The sequence below is a fragment of the Garra rufa genome, chromosome 7 (genome assembly GCF_049309525.1).
Source record: "Garra rufa chromosome 7, GarRuf1.0, whole genome shotgun sequence".
Lineage (NCBI taxonomy): Eukaryota > Metazoa > Chordata > Actinopteri > Cypriniformes > Cyprinidae > Garra > Garra rufa.
This window is the reverse complement of record NC_133367.1, coordinates 25,602,747-25,620,427: the sequence shown is the minus strand read 5'-3', so window position 1 is coordinate 25,620,427 and position 17,681 is coordinate 25,602,747. Positions and strand designations below refer to the sequence as shown.

The window sequence follows — 17,681 nt, the reverse complement described above, 5'->3', positions numbered from 1 at the left end:
TAAAATATAATATAATATAATAGGAAAAAGAAGTGCAAAGGCTTATTTCGTTTTATGATACAAAAACATCAAATCAGCACATCAATTCCTGCTTCTATTAAGGTCAACTGAGCTTCATCAACAGATATAAAATAAAATAAAATATTATAAAATGTATTAAATTAAATTCTTTTTAACTTTTTATTTATCAAAGAATCCTAAAAAAAAAAAAATTAAGCAGCACAACTGTTTCCAACACTGTTAATAAATTAGCATATCAGAATGATTTCTGAAGGATCACGTGACACTGTGTTTTACCTGCGTGGTGCACCCCAGTGACTGAACGCAGGCGTCTCTTCACCTTCTCCCTCCTCTCTTTCAGGCAGATCACTGCGGACAACACATTCACTGTACATTTATAACAAGTTTAACCATTATTAAATTTACCATCAAATTCTAAAATAAACTGATTAGAAATTCCAGAAAGCCTGTGAAAGTCTACCTGTGGTCTTCTCTGACTGAACCAGCAGCCCCCTGGCTTCTTCTCTTCCTGCTCCGAGAGGAAGTGCGCTGTGCAGATCTGCAGAGAGAAACCAAGCGCACAAATCCTTTATAGATGTATTACAGTCACAGAGTTGGCCTTAGTCACATACACCAGACTAAATCAGACTTATCAGGCTTACGCAGAATAAACAGTGATTCCGACTCAATCACACTCACATTAGGTTCACAAAAGCAAATCAAATTAATTCTTAAATATTTCACTTGATTAAACAGCATGAACAAATGATTTCCAATGTAATATCAGGGAAGAATAAAGTATGATTAATAATGGATAAAGAAAAGCGGAGGAACTTAAAGTCATCCAGCAGACTTTGATTTAAAATCTCTGATGAAAAAAAAAAACATTAAATCAACATATTACTAAATAATAACCAGAGCTAAAACATATGACTAGAACATATTTATTTGTTTGTTTATGTGTGCTACACAAATTAAATAAATGCTATATAATACAAATAATGTAACATTATAATATATTTCATTTAAAATAAAAAATACATTGTTATTTCATAGTGTTAAAATACATTTTGTATACAATTGAATTCTACACTAATAATAATAACAACAATAGCTCTTAATATTACATTACATTTATTGATATCATTTAATTGATGCTATAGCTATTCAAAATAAGTTTATTTTTTAATATACTTTCAAATATCATTTATTTCTATGATGCAAAGCAGAATTTTCATTGGCCATTACTCCAGTCTTCAGTGTCACATGATAGAAATCATTCTAATAAACCGATTTATTACTTTTATTATTAATGTTGGAAACAGTTATGCTTCTCAGTATTTTTTTGGAACCTGTAATACTTTAATCATCACAGCATTCTTTGCTTTGCATCACAGGAATAAATTATATTTTAAAGTATATTAAAATAGAAAACCACTATTTCAAATTGCATTAACATTTTCACAATATTACTGTTTTTTTTAATTACATTTAAAAATTTATTTTTGTTTTATATATTTATAATTTTATTTTAATTATATTACGTTTATATTTTATTTTTGTTTTATTAAAATGTAGGTTTTATTTACAAATTATTTACCTTATTTTTTATATTTTTTTTATTGTAATGTATATATAAATAATTAAATAAATAAATAAATGTATTAATTTCCAAAAACAAGTATGAGCACAAACCAAAAAAGAACAGTGTTTATATATGTGACCCTGGACCACAAAACCAGTCATAAGGTTAAATTTGACAAAAATGAGATATATACATCATATGAAAGCTCAATAAATAACCTTTCTATTGATGTATGGTTTGTTAGGATAGGACAATATTTGACTGAGATACATCTATTTGAAATCAGAAATCTGAGGATGCAAAAAAATCAAAAAGACTGAGAAAATCACCTTTAAAAGTTGTCCAAATTAGGTTCTTAATGCATATTACAAATCAAAAATTACATTTTGATATGTTTACAGTAGGAATTTGACAAAAAATCTTCATGGAACATGAACTTTACTTAATTTCTTAATGATTTTTGGCATAAAAAAAAAATCTAAAATTTTGACCCATGCAATGTATTTTTGGCTATTGCTACAAATATACCCCAGCGACTTAAGACTGGTTTTGTGGTCCAGGGTCACATATGTGTGTGTGTGTGTATTTATTTATTTATTTTTAATTATATTTAAAAATGTATTTTTATTTTATATATTTTTACATTTTATTTCAATTATATCGTTTATATTTTTTATTAAAATGTATGTTTTATTTACAATTTTTATTTAACTTTTATTTTTTTATATTTATAATAATATAATAAAATATTTCTTTCCAAACAACAAATTGTGCAATATATATTTATTTATTTGTTTTTAATTATACTTAAAAATTATTTTATTTTATATTTAAAATTTTATTTTAATTATATTATTTTTATTTTTTAGTTTTTTATTAAATGTATATTTTATTAAAAAAAATGTATTTAACTTTTAGTTATTTATTTTATTAATAATATAATAAAATATTTCTCTCTGTCTAAACATCAAATTGTGCACAGTAAATAAAATTATTAATTTGCAATTAATTTCCAAAAACATGTATGAGCACAAACCAAAAAGGACTCTCTCTCTCTCTCTCACACACACACACACACACACACACACACTTTCTATTAAACTGTTGTCAAAAACAGCTGGAGTCTCAGCTGCGTTTCACACCAATTTGACACCTTTCATTGTGTTGTTAATAACGCCGTTTTATATCCGTTTCTCACTTTTCCTCAATTTCTCTACCACACCTGGGTTATAGCTTGGCGTTAGCGCAAATTATCATAATGAACTCATTTTCATAATTAAGATAAGCATGATCGTTTTCTAATACTTGTAACATAGTAAAAATCATAAATCTCTAAACTAAGATTAACACACAAACGGTTTAATTTAAATATCGGCTTATTATTATTATTATTACTATTTTTTTTTTTACATCTTTTAGTTTTGTAAGGGCCTTGTTAACATTTCAAGCACCACATTTGTCCAGCAGGTGGCGTTAACGTTCTATTAGAAAACATTACCATGCCAATTAAAATTCCACACAAGGCACCAATCTCAATAAAAAAGCTGCATACAATTTGTTTAAGCAGTCATAATAAATTTACTGTGTGCTTTTACAGGTAAAGAGATGAAAAACCTGTCGCTTGCTATCTGCTTGTGTGTATTTATAAAAATAAGCCGAATGATTACAACAAGGTAATTTGTTTGTAAACTGAAGTTAGTTGAGTGATGGATAGAGACGTGCGTGTGTGTTTTTTGCAGATGGAGACTCACTCAGTGTCTGTGTCGGTCAAAGTAAGCTCTGAGCCTTCGTTTCTGTAGTCAGAGTCTGCCTCGCTGTCTGCTGCTTCTATCCATGTGTCAGTCTGACCTGAGAACAGACGTATAAATGTCAAACTGCACTGAATGACAGTATGTAATACTGAAACAGGCTTGTTTTAAAGACAAACACTCACTGAGGGGAATTTGCGGGAGTTGCATCTTCTCAAAGCTTGTGGAAAGCTCATCGTCCATCTCTGCAAACTGAACAAAAAAATACTTCAATACACCCCCAAATTAAATGAAATTATATCTTGAATGTTCTCAATAAAGAATACTAATTTAAAACCTGTTCTTGTGTATCAGGTTCTGTGTTGAACTGGTAGGGGCTGTATGGTGTTGGTTCTTCCCAGGAGCGAGTCTTCTCACTCCAGTATGAAGGCAGGCTGTCGCCCTTGACCTTGGAGCTCCCTTGATCCCTCATGGTGTCCATTTCTTGCTGTTCATCATCTTCATCTTCTTCATCTACAGCCATCTCTCGCTCCAGGCCAGGCAGGAGGTCAACGGTAGTGAGGGGAGAGGCATAGCGGGGCTCAGCGTCCAGGATAAGCTCTGGTTCCTCGTCCAGATTGTCAGATAAGACAGAGCCACTTTCAAAGTCCTACCCATCAAGAAAATGATTTTTCAACTTAAATTTCAGTCTGTTTCTCACACAAAGCTAAGAAAACATCAGAAGCATTTTTATGGTGCATTTTTCAAGCTTCTTAGTATAAATCCATCATTATTTTATGGAAAAGAGCAGCTTGAACTTTCTGCTAAACATCTCCTTTAGTGTTCCACAGGAATAAAAAGTTAGAATTTGCCTGAATTAAAAAAGAAATTTGCATTTTTAGGAAAAATATTTATTTATCTTCACATTGATAATAGTATATAAACCAGTTTTTTGTGGAATTGTCTCTGCAACCTTCTGAAAAAAAAATTCACATTTGATTCTTAGCAAACTAGCTCAAGAGTTTAACTAAACTCAGTCTAAACTTGTTAAAATGTCCATATTTATATAACTTGTGCTCAAAAATGTAGCTTTTTGTTGATTCTCAGCAAAATAGCCCAATAGTTTAATTAAACCTGGTCTAACTTGTTAAAATATTAATATTTATATAAATCATGCTCAAAAATGTCATCAGATGTGTTACTCAGAAATGTCACCTTTAGTTGATTCTTAGCAAACTACCCCAAGAGTTTAACTAAACTCAGTATAAACTTAAAAGGTTCATAATTCATGTTCAAAAATGTCAACTTCAGTTGATTTTTAACAAACTAGCCCGATGAGTTTAACTAAAGTCAGTCTAAACTTAAAATGTTCATAATGTGTTAAAAAAGGTAACCTTTAGTAGATTCTTAGCAAACTACCCCAAGAGTTTAAGTAAACTCAGTCTAAACTTAAAAGGTTCACAATTCATGTTCAAAAATGTCACCTTTAGTTGATTTTTAACAAACTAGCTCAAGGAGTTTAACTAAACTCAGTTTAAACTTGTTAAAATGTCACTCAGAAATGTCACCTTTAGTTGATTCTTAGCAAACTACACCAAAAGTTTAACTAAACTCAGTCTAAACCTCTTAAAATGTCACTCGGAAATGTCACCTTTAGTTGATTCTTAGCAAAGTACCCCAAGAGTTTAACTAAACTCTCTCTAAGGTTCATAATTCATGTTCAAAAATGTAACCTTTAGTTCATTCTTAACAAACTAGCCCAAGAGTTTAACTAAACTCAGTCTAAACTTAAAATAATAAAAATTCATGTTAAAAAAAAAAAAGGTCACCTTTAGTTGATTTTGAACAAACTAGCTCAAGAGTTCAACTAAACTAGGTTTAGGCTTGTTAAAATGTCACTCAAAAATGTCACCTTTAGTTGATTCTTAGCAAAACAGGCCAGATGTTTAACTAAACTCATTTTAAACCTGCTAAAATGTTCATAATTATATAATTCGAGTTCAGAAATGTCATCTTCTGAATAAACTAGCCCAAAAAGTTTAACTAAACTCAGTCTAAACCTGTTAAAATGTTCATACTTACATAATTTGTGCTCAAAAACATCACTTTTGATTCTTAGCAAATTAGCCAAAGAGTTTAACTAAACTCAGTCTAAACTTGTTAAAATGTTAATATTTACATTATTTGTGCTCAAAAATGTCACCTTTAGTAGATTCTTAGCAAACTAACCCAAGAGTTTAACAAAACTCAGTCTAAACCTGTTAAAATGTTCATATTTATATAATTTGTGCTAAAAAATGTCACCTTTAGTAGATTCTTAGCAAACTAGCCAAGAGTCTAAACTCGGTCTAAACTTGTTAAAATGTTAAAATTTATGTAATGTGGTTTAAATTTTTGTATTTAGTTAATTCTCAGCAAACTGGCCCTAGAGTTAAACTTAACTCAGTCTAAACTTGCAATGTTCATACTTTGTGCTTAAAAATGTCATCTTTAGTTGATTGTGACTTGGACTAGTCTAAACTTGTTAAAATGGTTTTACTAAACTCAGTCTAAACTTAAAATGCACATAATTCATGCTCAAAAATGTAATCTTTAGTCAATTCTCAGCAAATTAGCACAAGAATTTAACTAAACTCAGTCTAAACTTGTTACAATGTTCATAATTCGTGGTCAAAACTGTCATCTTCAGTTGGTTCTCAGCAAACTAGCCCAAGGGTTTAATTAAACTCAGTCTAAACTGCTTCAAATGTACATATTATTATAATTCGTTCTCAAAAATGTCACCTTTAGTTGATTCTTAGCAAACTAGCCCAAGAGTTGAACTACACTCATTCCAAACTTGTCCAACTTTGAATTGATTTCTAAGGAGCTCATTTAAATTACACTTTAATAGTAGTTTAGAAATTGATTCTTGAGGGATTTGAACACACAAACTTCAGGAAACAAGACTAAATCTTGAACCACAATGCCACATCTACCAAATACAAGGTAAATGTTCTTTAAATGCTTAGAAAAGTGCTGTACTAAACTCAGTCCGAACCTCTCCAACTTTGTTTAGTTTTTCATGTCGACCCCCCCCCCCCATACCGAAACTCCTGAATCCCTATGCTACTTTATACCCCTTTTTAACATTCCTCTCCCCTAAATCATCCGCTAACAGAAACGTCTGATGTTGGAGTGGGCGTGGAGGGTAGAGACATCTCACCTCCTGTCTGTCTGCTGCATACAAAGCAGCTCTTTCTATCCCTGCAACAGGGTGCCGGAGCTTGTCCTCCTCTCCCTCTTCCACACACTTACGGATCATAAGAGCTGAAAGCGCACTTTTCCCCCGCGTCGCTCCAACAAGCCGACTCAGCGCCTTTCTCGCTCGTCCCCCCCCAACCCTTGCAGAGAGCAGAACCAATTTGCCATGAAAAATGTGCCGAGTCTAAAATCTTAATGGCGCAATTAGTCTCGTTTTGAGTAGATTTACGGCAGCACTTGACTCGGCCGCCTCAATTACATCTTTGCTAAAATTCAAGGATAATACGGTACATTTCAAAGGCCCATAGAGGGGGTCATGCATCACCTCCAAAAAGATCCCTCTCATGAGGCTCGCTCATTTGTTCCTCTTTTTCCTCGCTCATCTTCTGTTGCTCACGCTCTTTTCCTTTCTCTCTCCAGCTCATGCTCTCTTTGTTAATAACAACTGTAGTTGGGTTCCTTTGATACATATCGATGGATGTTTAGGCCAGGGATCTTCAACTTTTTAGCCTAACTTTAGCTTACTAACTTCTGCTTTTGTTAAAGCTAGCTTAATATTGTATTTTTAAATCATATTTTTATTTTTTTTTTCATGAAAAATAGATCAATGTATAATTGGCAAACAGCCTGTTTATTGGATTTTTTTTGATTAAAATTTATATCTATTGAAGACTGATTTTGGATTGGAAGACTTTTAATTTTGTGCAAAAAAAAAAAAAAAAAAAAACTCACCAAGTCTGCATTTATTTGCTTAAAAAAACGGTAAAATTGTGAAATATTATTAGAATTTGAAACAATCTTTTTTTAATAAAAATGCATTTTAAAATGTAATTTATTCCTGTGACGCAAAGCCAAATTTTCAAGCATCGATACTCCACTCTTCAGCGTCACTGATTTAAATGTCTTTACTGTCATTTTGGCCAATTTAACACATAAATGCTCAACAAAAGTATTTACTGCTTTCAAAAGAGTGAACTAAAGCAGTATTCTGAATACCTCTTGCATAGATGGGAGAGTGATGGCCTGCTTTACCGCTGGTTGCTCATCGGCGCCCTCTACAGGCCAAGAAGACTGCTGCCTAGTACCTCTGTCCTCTGGCTGTATAGTACACAGACACAAAACAATGCAAAATATCAATGCAAAATAAACTAAACATATCACATGTAGCATTGTGTCAATAGCAGGATGAGCCAACCATTTAACTACAAGCCAAACATGCTTTTATTATGCTATAACCTAATAAGCTAATTCACATTAATTGCAAACATCTGATTTATATGACACTATGCTTTCAGCACAGTAAAAAAAAATGAAGCGGATAATTGTGAGATGAACTTCAAAATAAGAAATAGTCCTATTGTGAGATATAAAATCACATTGTGGTGGAAAAAAAAGATTGTAAATATTGTAATGACCCACAAGTCTAAGTAACACTTTGAAGAAATACCCACCTATCTTTAATATTTACTCAAATAAACACCTCCAGCACTGAATGTTAACAGTATGAGGCCATAATTACATATCAGCTCTTACCACCAGCGGTTTCCTGATTCCAAGGTAGACTTTTCCACACGGGGCGGATTTGAGAACCTCAACGGCCTGGGCCAGAGAGCATGTGTCAAGATGAGTGTCATTGACGAAAACCAGCTGGTCACCCGGGAGGAGCCCGCCATGAATGTCCGCTACCCCTCCAGGCACCACAGAGCGGATGACGATCACAGAGCGCGCAACATCCAGAGGGTCCTGCAGAGGGCAATGCAGACCATAGCAAACAGACAAACAGAAAAACACAAGAGGGGGGAAAAAAGTCATGAGAGCAGTAGTGACCCTGAATTAACCTGTACATCACAGACATATCAAAAAGCAGATCAAAAAGACTGCCTTTTGTAGTTTAATTTATTTGCGTTTAAGTTTTAATACAAACATTTAATTATAACAGCACCTGTGTAAGCAGAGAATAGAAATTTGCAAACAAGCAGGGTCACAGAGTCATTCCCGTTATGCAGTACCCTTTGAACCCTACTAGAAAGAAAGAAAAAATGTCTTATTGATGTGCCTGAATCCAAATACCATGTACGACAGAAGCCTTAAAGGGAATAAATACAAGATGGGAGGAAATATCTTTAGGTATATGCCTTTAGGTAATTATACGGTATATAAATTGCGGGCATCAGGAAGCCGCTCGCTTTTTACCTTTTTTACTTACCACACATTTTACAAGATTAGATGTTTGTACTCTGCTTAGGTGAAATTTTATGTCATGTACTGTAACAGGCTACCGCTAACATGAGGCAAACCATGTCCCTTTAGTGGCTCCATAGAATGCATTATTCATTTTCCAGATACAACGCTCCGAATACGGATTCACAATTCGGCCACATCCCTAACACATCCCTGCATTAAAGGAGAAGTTCATGTCCAGAACAAAAATGTAATGTACTTACCCCCTTGTCATTCAAGATGTTCATGTCTTTCTTTCTTCATTTGTAAAGAAATTATGTTTTTTGAGGAAAACATTTCAGTATAGTGGACTTCAATGGAGTTTGAACTTCTAAAATGCAGTTTAATTTCAATATATATACGTTTTAACATCAAACGCTCATCTTGGCTTGCTCTGCCTCGCTCTGCCTGAACTTGACAGTTAGGGTATGTCGAAAAACTCCCATCTTATTTTCTCCCTCAATTTTAAAATAGTCTTATATCGCTGTTGTACCTTTTTTGTTAAGGGTGTTTGATCTTCTTTGCATGTTCACTTAGCAAACACTGTCTGTACTTCTGCAGCGATGTAGGATGATTTTGAAATGATTTTTGAAGTTGAGGGAGAAAATAAGATGGGAGTTTTTGCAGAGCAAGACAAGACAAGTGTTTGAGGTAAAAAGTATATAAATTGTAATAAAAAAAATTAATAAATAACCAATAATTTCGCTAGATAAGACCCTTCTTCATCGGCTGGGACCGTTTAAAGCTGCATTTAAACTGCATTTTGGAAGTTCAAACTCGGGGCACCATAGAAGAAAGAAAGACATGAACATTTTGGATGACAAGGGGGTGAGCAGAATATCTGTAAATTTTTGTTCTGGAAGTGAACTTCTTTAAAATCTACTTCCAAAAGAGCGAGACTAACTTGCTTGAAGGCCAAATAAGGCCAACTTCTGAGTCCAACATCCCAAGTGCTACGGTATCAATCACATCTCTGGGGAGCTCTGTCATAAAACTGCAATTCAACCGATTTGATGTCTCCAACAATATATTTCATGACCCATATGGGCGGCTTTTATGTGGCGAATGACAATATAAAAGTGATTAACAAGTAGTTATTTGAGAGTAAAAACTGAAGCGGGAGCGCAGTCATTAGTAATCTCATCTATCTGCCCATGAACATTTACGAGCAACCGTGTCAAAAGACCTGATAGACGGACAATCCTTGGATTTTGTGAAATTTCTGACCCGAATCTCTTCGACTTTAATGTTAAAAATAAAAAGTGTGTCGTTTTTGTGTCCGTACAGAACTGCCATTTTCGGACAAGGCCACAAAAGACATCAAATGTCAAAGTTTAGACCACAGATATATATTATTGACAAGGATCGAAACTGCGGACAGCAGACCAGGAAACTTCACCCAGCCCAACCATAAAAAGTGGGTCAGCAAGCCCAGCAATTACTGCCCCCTGATTACCCAGTGAGCCACTGCTGCATGGTAAGCAGACGAGAAGAGAAAAGCAATTTCAGAGCGAGAGGAACTGAGGCCTGTTAGAAGGGAAAGAAAGAGAAAAAAAAGAGACAGGAAAAAGTTGGAGAGAGGATTTGAAGTTCCACTCCAGCTGGCGCTTTAGGAGGACACAGGCTGCATTGTCCGGCTGCCGGGTTCCAGCCAAGCGTGCTTTGCTTTCCAAGCCATGCTCTCATCCCACATGGCCAGTGATGTCAGTAGAGCAGCTTTTATATGAAAGAAAAAAATGCAAGTGGAACAGGCCAGCACAGGGGGCTCCTAATATGACAACACGTCACCTGCTACGGAATAAAGATGACGATCAGATTGGATGACTATAGAAAGAAAATGAGCTACAGTAGGTTGCTCCATTTTTTATTCATGTTTCCATCCGAGTGCACATGTGATTTAGATGGCGTATAGTACATGGCTCATTGGGGGAGCAGCTGTCTTTCATGTTACAGGTGTGAAAAACATCCCCAGATCCAAAGAAAACGACAATCCCAGAAGTCCCAAGCGAGTGGCGAGTTTCCACATAACCACTGACAGCTAAAAATAGCTAGTCAAAAATGGATTTAATTAGTTAAGGTCAACGCCAACGGACCCTGTGGTCTATGTCGTGGTTCGAAACAGTCAGTTATACTGGCGGCTGAACCAGATCTCCCATATTTCTTGCCGGGCTAAGGTTTGCAACTGTCTCCTCCGAGTGCCGAACGTTCCCTTGGCTGGCCCTGCTTGTCGAACGGGTTGAAATTCTTCAGCGCGCTGTCAGGCGGACAGTAAATCTGCTGTTTCGCAGGAATCAACGGCAGGCCAAGTCATCTGTTTTGCTCCTGCGCTCTGCCTCACCTTCAATCTTGCTGAACATAATACCAGGAACTCCAGGACGTCTGTCTTTTGCTTTCTTTTCTTCTCTAATCCTTCTTTTGGTTGTTCTCACTGTAGTTGCCTTGAGAGGAGAACAGAGGGTGCCACTTCCATGGCACGGACAAGAAAATTTCAGAAATTCTTTGACACTAAACTTCTAAAAAGGTTCTTTACTGGAATCAATGGTTCCATGAAGAACCTTTAACATCCTGAAATCTTTCCATTGCACAAAGATTATTTGAGGTCCGTAAGCTTATTAAAAAGTTTACGCTAAGAAATAAATGGATCTTTTAAAGGATTAGTTTACTTCAGAATTCAAATTTCCTTATAATTTACTCACCCCAATGTCATCCAAGATGTTTTTCTTTTTCTATCAGTCAAAAAGAAATTAAGGTTTTTCTCCATATAGTGGACTTCAATGAGGGTTTAAGGTCCAAATTTCAGTTTCAGTGCAGCTTCAAAGTGCTCTACATGATCCCAGCCGAGGAATAAGGGTCTTTTGTAGTAAAATGATTGGTCATTTTCTAAAAACAATACAAATTAATATACTTTTTAACCACAAACGCTCATCTTGCTCTAGCTTGACTTTGAACATTACATAGTTACGTTGGAAAAGTCACGCGTAAGTGGAAGTACCGACCCAGTGTTAACAAAGTAAACGTACATAGAAAGTCAAATGCTCTTTACAAAAATGGAAAAACAATGATGTCGGACGATTCTGAAGTTGGATAAGAAAATGAGGAGGAGTTTTTCACCCCAACCTTACCTTTTTGAACCAGAGTACAAAGATGAAGAATGTAACCGTAACACACAGCGCGTGAAGTCGTGGACACACAACGCAGAGCTAGTGCAAGATGAGCATTTGTAGTTAAAAAGTATATAAATCTGAGTTTTTTTTAGAAACCTACCAATTGTTTCGGTATATAAGACACTTATTTATCAGCTGGGAAAGTGTAGAGCCCTTTGAAGCTGTGTTGAATCTACAATTTGGACCTCCAACCTGTTGGCCACCTTTTAAGTCCGCTATATGGAGAAAAAATCCTGGAATGTTTTCATTGAAAACCAAGACATGAACATCTTGTATGACATGGGGTTGAGTAAATTATCAGGAAATATTTATTCTAGAAGTGAACTAATCCTTTAACATCCATTGCACAAAGATTCCTCATAGCTAATATTGAAAAGTCGCAAGCGCAAAAAGTTGCGAAGCACAAGAAGGAGAAACAATGCATTTTTATTTTAAAGCTTACAGCTGTGGGCAGCTGTTTGGCAAAAGAACAGGTGGCACAGACAGTGCCGGCATGACAATGGTAGTAAATCCAGACACCTCTTCCTTTGGATCCGTTACAAACTGGATCCTAATATCCAAATGACAACATGACGTTAGAACAATTATTCATGGCTGCATAACCTTCCTTAACATATTAACATTCAGGACGGTGTCCTGTAGTCGATTTGGTAGCTTATTTTCCTGCGACGGTAATAAAATAGCCCCTGGTCAGTTTCTGCAGCTTTAGGCCACAATAAATAAACAACAATAAATAAATAATAACACTCCGGGATGATTTATGGCTCTACTTTAAAACATTCACTGGATGAGACTAAATGCTGTATTGATGTGCAGGTTAGGCGCTTTGAACCATCGAAATGATTCAAAAACGCATTCTCTCAGATCTCCTCTCCTTGGACGGCATGAATTATTGGAGCCATACATTCACTACCGACGTATCAAATAAATTTGTTTTGCACTCCGAGAGTTCACAGCACACTTGCAAAAGGCCAACCTTGTGAGAACATGTTACCGATCAAACTCTTCATGCTATAATTTCACTCCACAAGTTTAGTATTGTCATGAGACATTTTTCTTTTTGAGGCTGGTGTAGGGCTGACATCCTACCCAAACAGAAGTTACATTAAGCTACGTTCCCTATGGGCAGCTTACATCTACCCTAAACCCTTTGCGGGAGAGCCACTCAATCATATTCCAGCCAATACCATGACTTCATGCGTGCACTTCAATTGCAAGCGAAAACTCATAGTAATGACTTTTAAATGGCTGTGAGAGTACAATCCCACTTGAAACAAACCCACCACCACCGACCCTTCAGATCAGTTGTTTGGTTTCAAGACGGCCTTCATTAATCTCCATTACCCGGAAGGCTAGTACTACCAAGGGGGTTCTTCTCATGTTGCCATGTAGGTCTTCTTACTTCGAGATCGAGGCGTGACTCCAAATGATTTCGCCGTCGCCACTTCACGTCACTCACGCAGTCAGGGATGTCATTTAGGGAAGAAAAACTCCCTGGTTTCCAGCTGCCACTGCGACCGTGGGCTCCCATCAATCTAGTTGCGGTTACAAGGTCTTCTTGTGAGAAGAAGGGCGGTAGAAAGAGGGGGAGATTGAAGGTTCTGGAAGGCTTCGAGCATGTCTGCAGGTCTCGAGGTTGCCTACTCGGCCTTATCAGCTCAGGCCTCTTACTGGAGAGAGCGGCAAAATCAATTTCCGCCTCGCAGACTGGAGAGGCCCAGAAGGAAAACAGAAAAGAAGTCAAGAAGAAAGGTTGAGAGATTCCTCCTCTATTAGAAGAACGTACCCATCATTGCATTGTGGGAGTTGCTCACTTTTGTCTTTTTGGAAATTCCTTACAGCTCATACATTTATGGACATATCAACAACTCTGCGAATGCCTACACCCCCTCCTCCTCCGAATCAATTCCCACCCATCATGCATCAGGCCCTCGGGTTGGTTCAGTGTTTCGTTTCGGTGTAGACGGGACTAGGTGGAGGGGGCTCAGCTGGTGCAGAGCACGAAGACGGTGAGTTCGACCGAGGGAAGGCTGCACGGGTCAATATGGCTTCCAATAAACCCCAGGGTGCACCAGCAACTCCTCTAGAAGATCTGCAAAGTAAGCTTTAGCGCTTCGGCCTCTTCACGACAATGATCTATGATCCAAGTTGCAGAACTGCGAATTTCTTCTCCTCTCGGCTTGGTGGGGATAAGATGATCTCGAATTCAGTGCGTCAATGCGGTATTGATGCAATTCGTTTGTACTTGTTCATGCTGCAAAAACAAACAAAAACCCCTGCGTGGCTTCATACGATGAGGAAAAAAATAAAACAAAGGACTTTGAGTCAGCAAAACGTATTTTTTATAGTAGCACAGAGCTTATGGACTCTCTCCCGAGCTTCCTCATCCCTCCTCCATCTTCATTCCTTCATTTATCAGAGAAAGGAAGAATTTAAGGGATCACTGCTCAGGTTACCGCCATTAAGCAGCAATGTAATTCCGTCCATGTCGCCACGGCCCCCCATCACTCACTGACGAGGAAAGAAGCATACCTTACCATTAAAACATGATCTCCGTTCGGTTTCGCCACGATGCGGCAGCCATTTATTACAGTCCTGATGAAGTTGCGAAAGCATAGGCGCGCTTTTCTCCTGCCAATACTGTTTCCCCGCATGAAATCAATTGGAACCCGTGGCTGGATAATATAAAACACGAGGCGTCCCACAGGACCGGCGGAGTGCAGGTCTGCGGGAGAGGTTCTGCATTCTAAGTGGCCTCATTACATGATCACTTCTGATTCAGGATCAACGTGCAGTTATGTACTAACCCTGATTAGAGGGCTAATGAAGGAAGGAGGAAAGCAGCTTTTCGTACTAAGTGAGCAGAGCAAAGGGTTTGACGGCTGGCACGGGGCCAGATAAACAGCGGCGGCCCTATTCGGAAAGGTTTTGCTGTTTCTTTTGTTCAGTGTCCAATGACTTGTGACATCAACTGCATTTCTGTGATCACACTTTGGGAAAGTCAAGGGGGATTAATTGAGTCCGGTCTCCTTTTTCCAGCTCAATAGAAAATCGTGAATGGTATACTTTACTTGGCTTTCTTTACAGTAAATATGGATGAATAGTACTGTTTTTCAACAAATTCAAGCTCTGATTTGTTATTATTAGTGCTGTCAATCGATTAAAAAAAATAGACAAATTAATCACATTTTTTTTCTGAAATTAATCACGATTAATCGCGATTAATCCCACCAAACTTTAAAGTTTGTGTTAATATAGTTTTATATTGCAATAATTTCACATTCAAGCTTGATATAATTTAGAAACAAATACATTTTAATAGTGGTGTCAATTGATTAAAAAAATTAACGAATTAAATCTCAAATTTTGTCGAATTAATTGCTGAATAAAGCTGAATAAATAAGCTTTCCATTGACTTGTTAGGATAGGAGAATATTTGACCGAGATACAGAAACCGAGAAAATCTGGAATCTGACTGTGCAAAAAAATAAAATAAAAAAAAATCTAAATATTGAGAAAAGTGCCTTTAAAGTTGTCCAAATGAAGTTCTTAGCAATGCAAAATACTAATCAAAAATTAAGTTTTGATATATTTACGGTAGGAAATTTACAAAATATCTTTATGGAATATAATCTTTATAATATCGTAATGATTTTTGGCATAAAAGAAAAATCAATAATTTTGACCCATACAATGAATTTTTATACCTATACCATATACCTATGCAACTTAAGACTGGTTTTGTGTTCCAGGGCCACATATTTAACCATTGACTATAGCCATTCAACATTACTGTATAATTGAGAGATATCAATTTGAACATTTATAAGACAACTTATCAAACCAACTAATTCAAGTGAACAATCTTCACATAAACCTGTACCTTTAGTAATTAAGAAATATACAGAAAAAGTTTTGTATACATAAAAGTTATCAAACAATAAATACTAAGTTAAATATAGATAAATCCTTAAAGCTGCAAAAGTATTTTTTGTTTCTTCTTTGCTCTTTATTAACAGACTTCACAGCAGCTGAGTTGTTAGGTTATTTGGCTGCTACTACTTTAAGAACTACCCCAGCTAAACATGTCACGGATCTGACAAGCATGCCCGTAGTATTATTCACGCTTTAATATGAAATGATACAGACTACAGGGCACGCCGCTGAATTTGTGCATGCAATTGAAGCAAACGCACTACAAACACAATATAACAGCTGACATATGGCCACAATTCACTGTTGTTCTACTAAAGCTTCCTCGTCACCTGTACCTTTCCGACATACGTTTCACTAGTGCCTGGCACTGAAGTGAAGTGATTTTAAATTGCGCAAATCCTTTGGTATTACTTAAACCTAAGATTTACAGATTCATAACATGCAAACTTTAATTGTTTCCTAGATATAATCAGCCTTAAATGTGCTATCCTATGTACTGTTTTTAAAATGTAACAGGCTATGAAGACGTCATCATGATACTTGTATAAGAAAGAGGTCTAGTCATGATTCTCTATTCAAGTTTGCATACTTAATTTTGATCACTCCTGTTTTTACAGCATATATTTATTAATTTATAGCCGGCTTTACAGTGCTAGGTGACTGTTGATTCTTCCATGCAGATGAAACAAAACAACACTTCTTGTAAATGCTTCTTGAAATGTAAATCTAGCTTTCTATGGTTTTTCTCAAAGACAAAGATAAATATGTGAAGCTGCTCCCTCCAAAAAAAGAGGATGAAAGAAAAAGGTATTTAAAAACAACAACAACAACAACAACAACAACAGTTAGTTCCCCACCTGGTAGTCTAGTATGCTGAAGCCGAGACCTCGTTCTCCCTTCTCTAGTTCTAGAACCTGCACATTCGGAGACCATAGTGCCAGTTCCCCTTCATCCTCCTCCTCTTCTTCTTCTGCAACAACTTCTTCATCATCCTTTTCCTCGTCCATCTGCTCTCTTTCAGGGCCGTTTAGCTCTAGGAGATCTTCTTCATCACTAACCTCCTGCTCCACTGCTGAAGCTTGACGGGCCTGATAAGAAAACCAAAAATCACAGTGAACTAGTTGGTGGGTTGTGAACCCAAAATGGTTTCCAGGTCTGTTCTGGTGAGGTCCCTTGATCAGTCAAACATGTAAAATCTAGATCCTGAAGTAAAACCTGCACCACTGAGCTAAAATCCAGTTGTAAAGTTTCATTAGAGGACATGAACAAACCTGAAACTCTTCCCTCATGCTGTCACGTAGACTTGTATCTTTGGCAAACATGGAGAGGTTATTCTCAATCTGTAAAATGATTACAAAATGAGCAGGAATATGTTATTTTGCAGAAGTATCGGCCAATGCAGGGTATCTTGCCAAAGCTAATTTGTCTTGCGTTTGGCAGTTGTTGAGTGTTAATTTTGGACTTTCTGTGTGTATGTATTCGTTACCTGCTCCTGTAGGCTGGCTGAGGGACTGGATGAGTGCCACTCTTCAGATTCAGGTTGGTATTCGCTGCCCTCTTCAGCGAGGCGTCTACAGCAAACCAAAGTAAAGGGAGGAGGAACCTCTCTGAGGAACGCAACAGCCTCTCGTCTGGACTTCCCATACAACTGCACATCATTCACCTACAAAAAAATCCTTAATCAGTCAGTAGGGGTACAAAAATAAGGTCACTTATAAAGTGTAACTTTTTTTCGTTGACAAGGATGTGGCAAATCATATTAGCATCCTATGGGGTGCTTATTAGGTTGGTGACTATATTACACAC

At 36.5% G+C, this 17,681-nt stretch overlaps 1 protein-coding gene across 1 annotated transcript in view; it reads right to left on the bottom strand.

Annotated features, from left to right (window-relative positions):
• The window catches only part of patj (PATJ crumbs cell polarity complex component), a 165,391-nt gene that overhangs the window by 110,145 nt on the left and 37,565 nt on the right, over window positions 1-17,681 (bottom strand). Inside the window, exons 16-25 of the mRNA XM_073843627.1 lie at window positions 17,362-17,538; window positions 17,147-17,215; window positions 16,733-16,963; window positions 8,089-8,298; window positions 7,552-7,653; window positions 3,671-3,982; window positions 3,519-3,585; window positions 3,337-3,433; window positions 482-559; window positions 298-369 (exon numbers count right to left, since the gene is read on the bottom strand). Of these exons, the coding sequence (XP_073699728.1) occupies window positions 298-369; window positions 482-559; window positions 3,337-3,433; window positions 3,519-3,585; window positions 3,671-3,982; window positions 7,552-7,653; window positions 8,089-8,298; window positions 16,733-16,963; window positions 17,147-17,215; window positions 17,362-17,538 (1,415 nt within the window). The remainder of the gene's footprint in view (window positions 1-297; window positions 370-481; window positions 560-3,336; window positions 3,434-3,518; window positions 3,586-3,670; window positions 3,983-7,551; window positions 7,654-8,088; window positions 8,299-16,732; window positions 16,964-17,146; window positions 17,216-17,361; window positions 17,539-17,681) is intronic.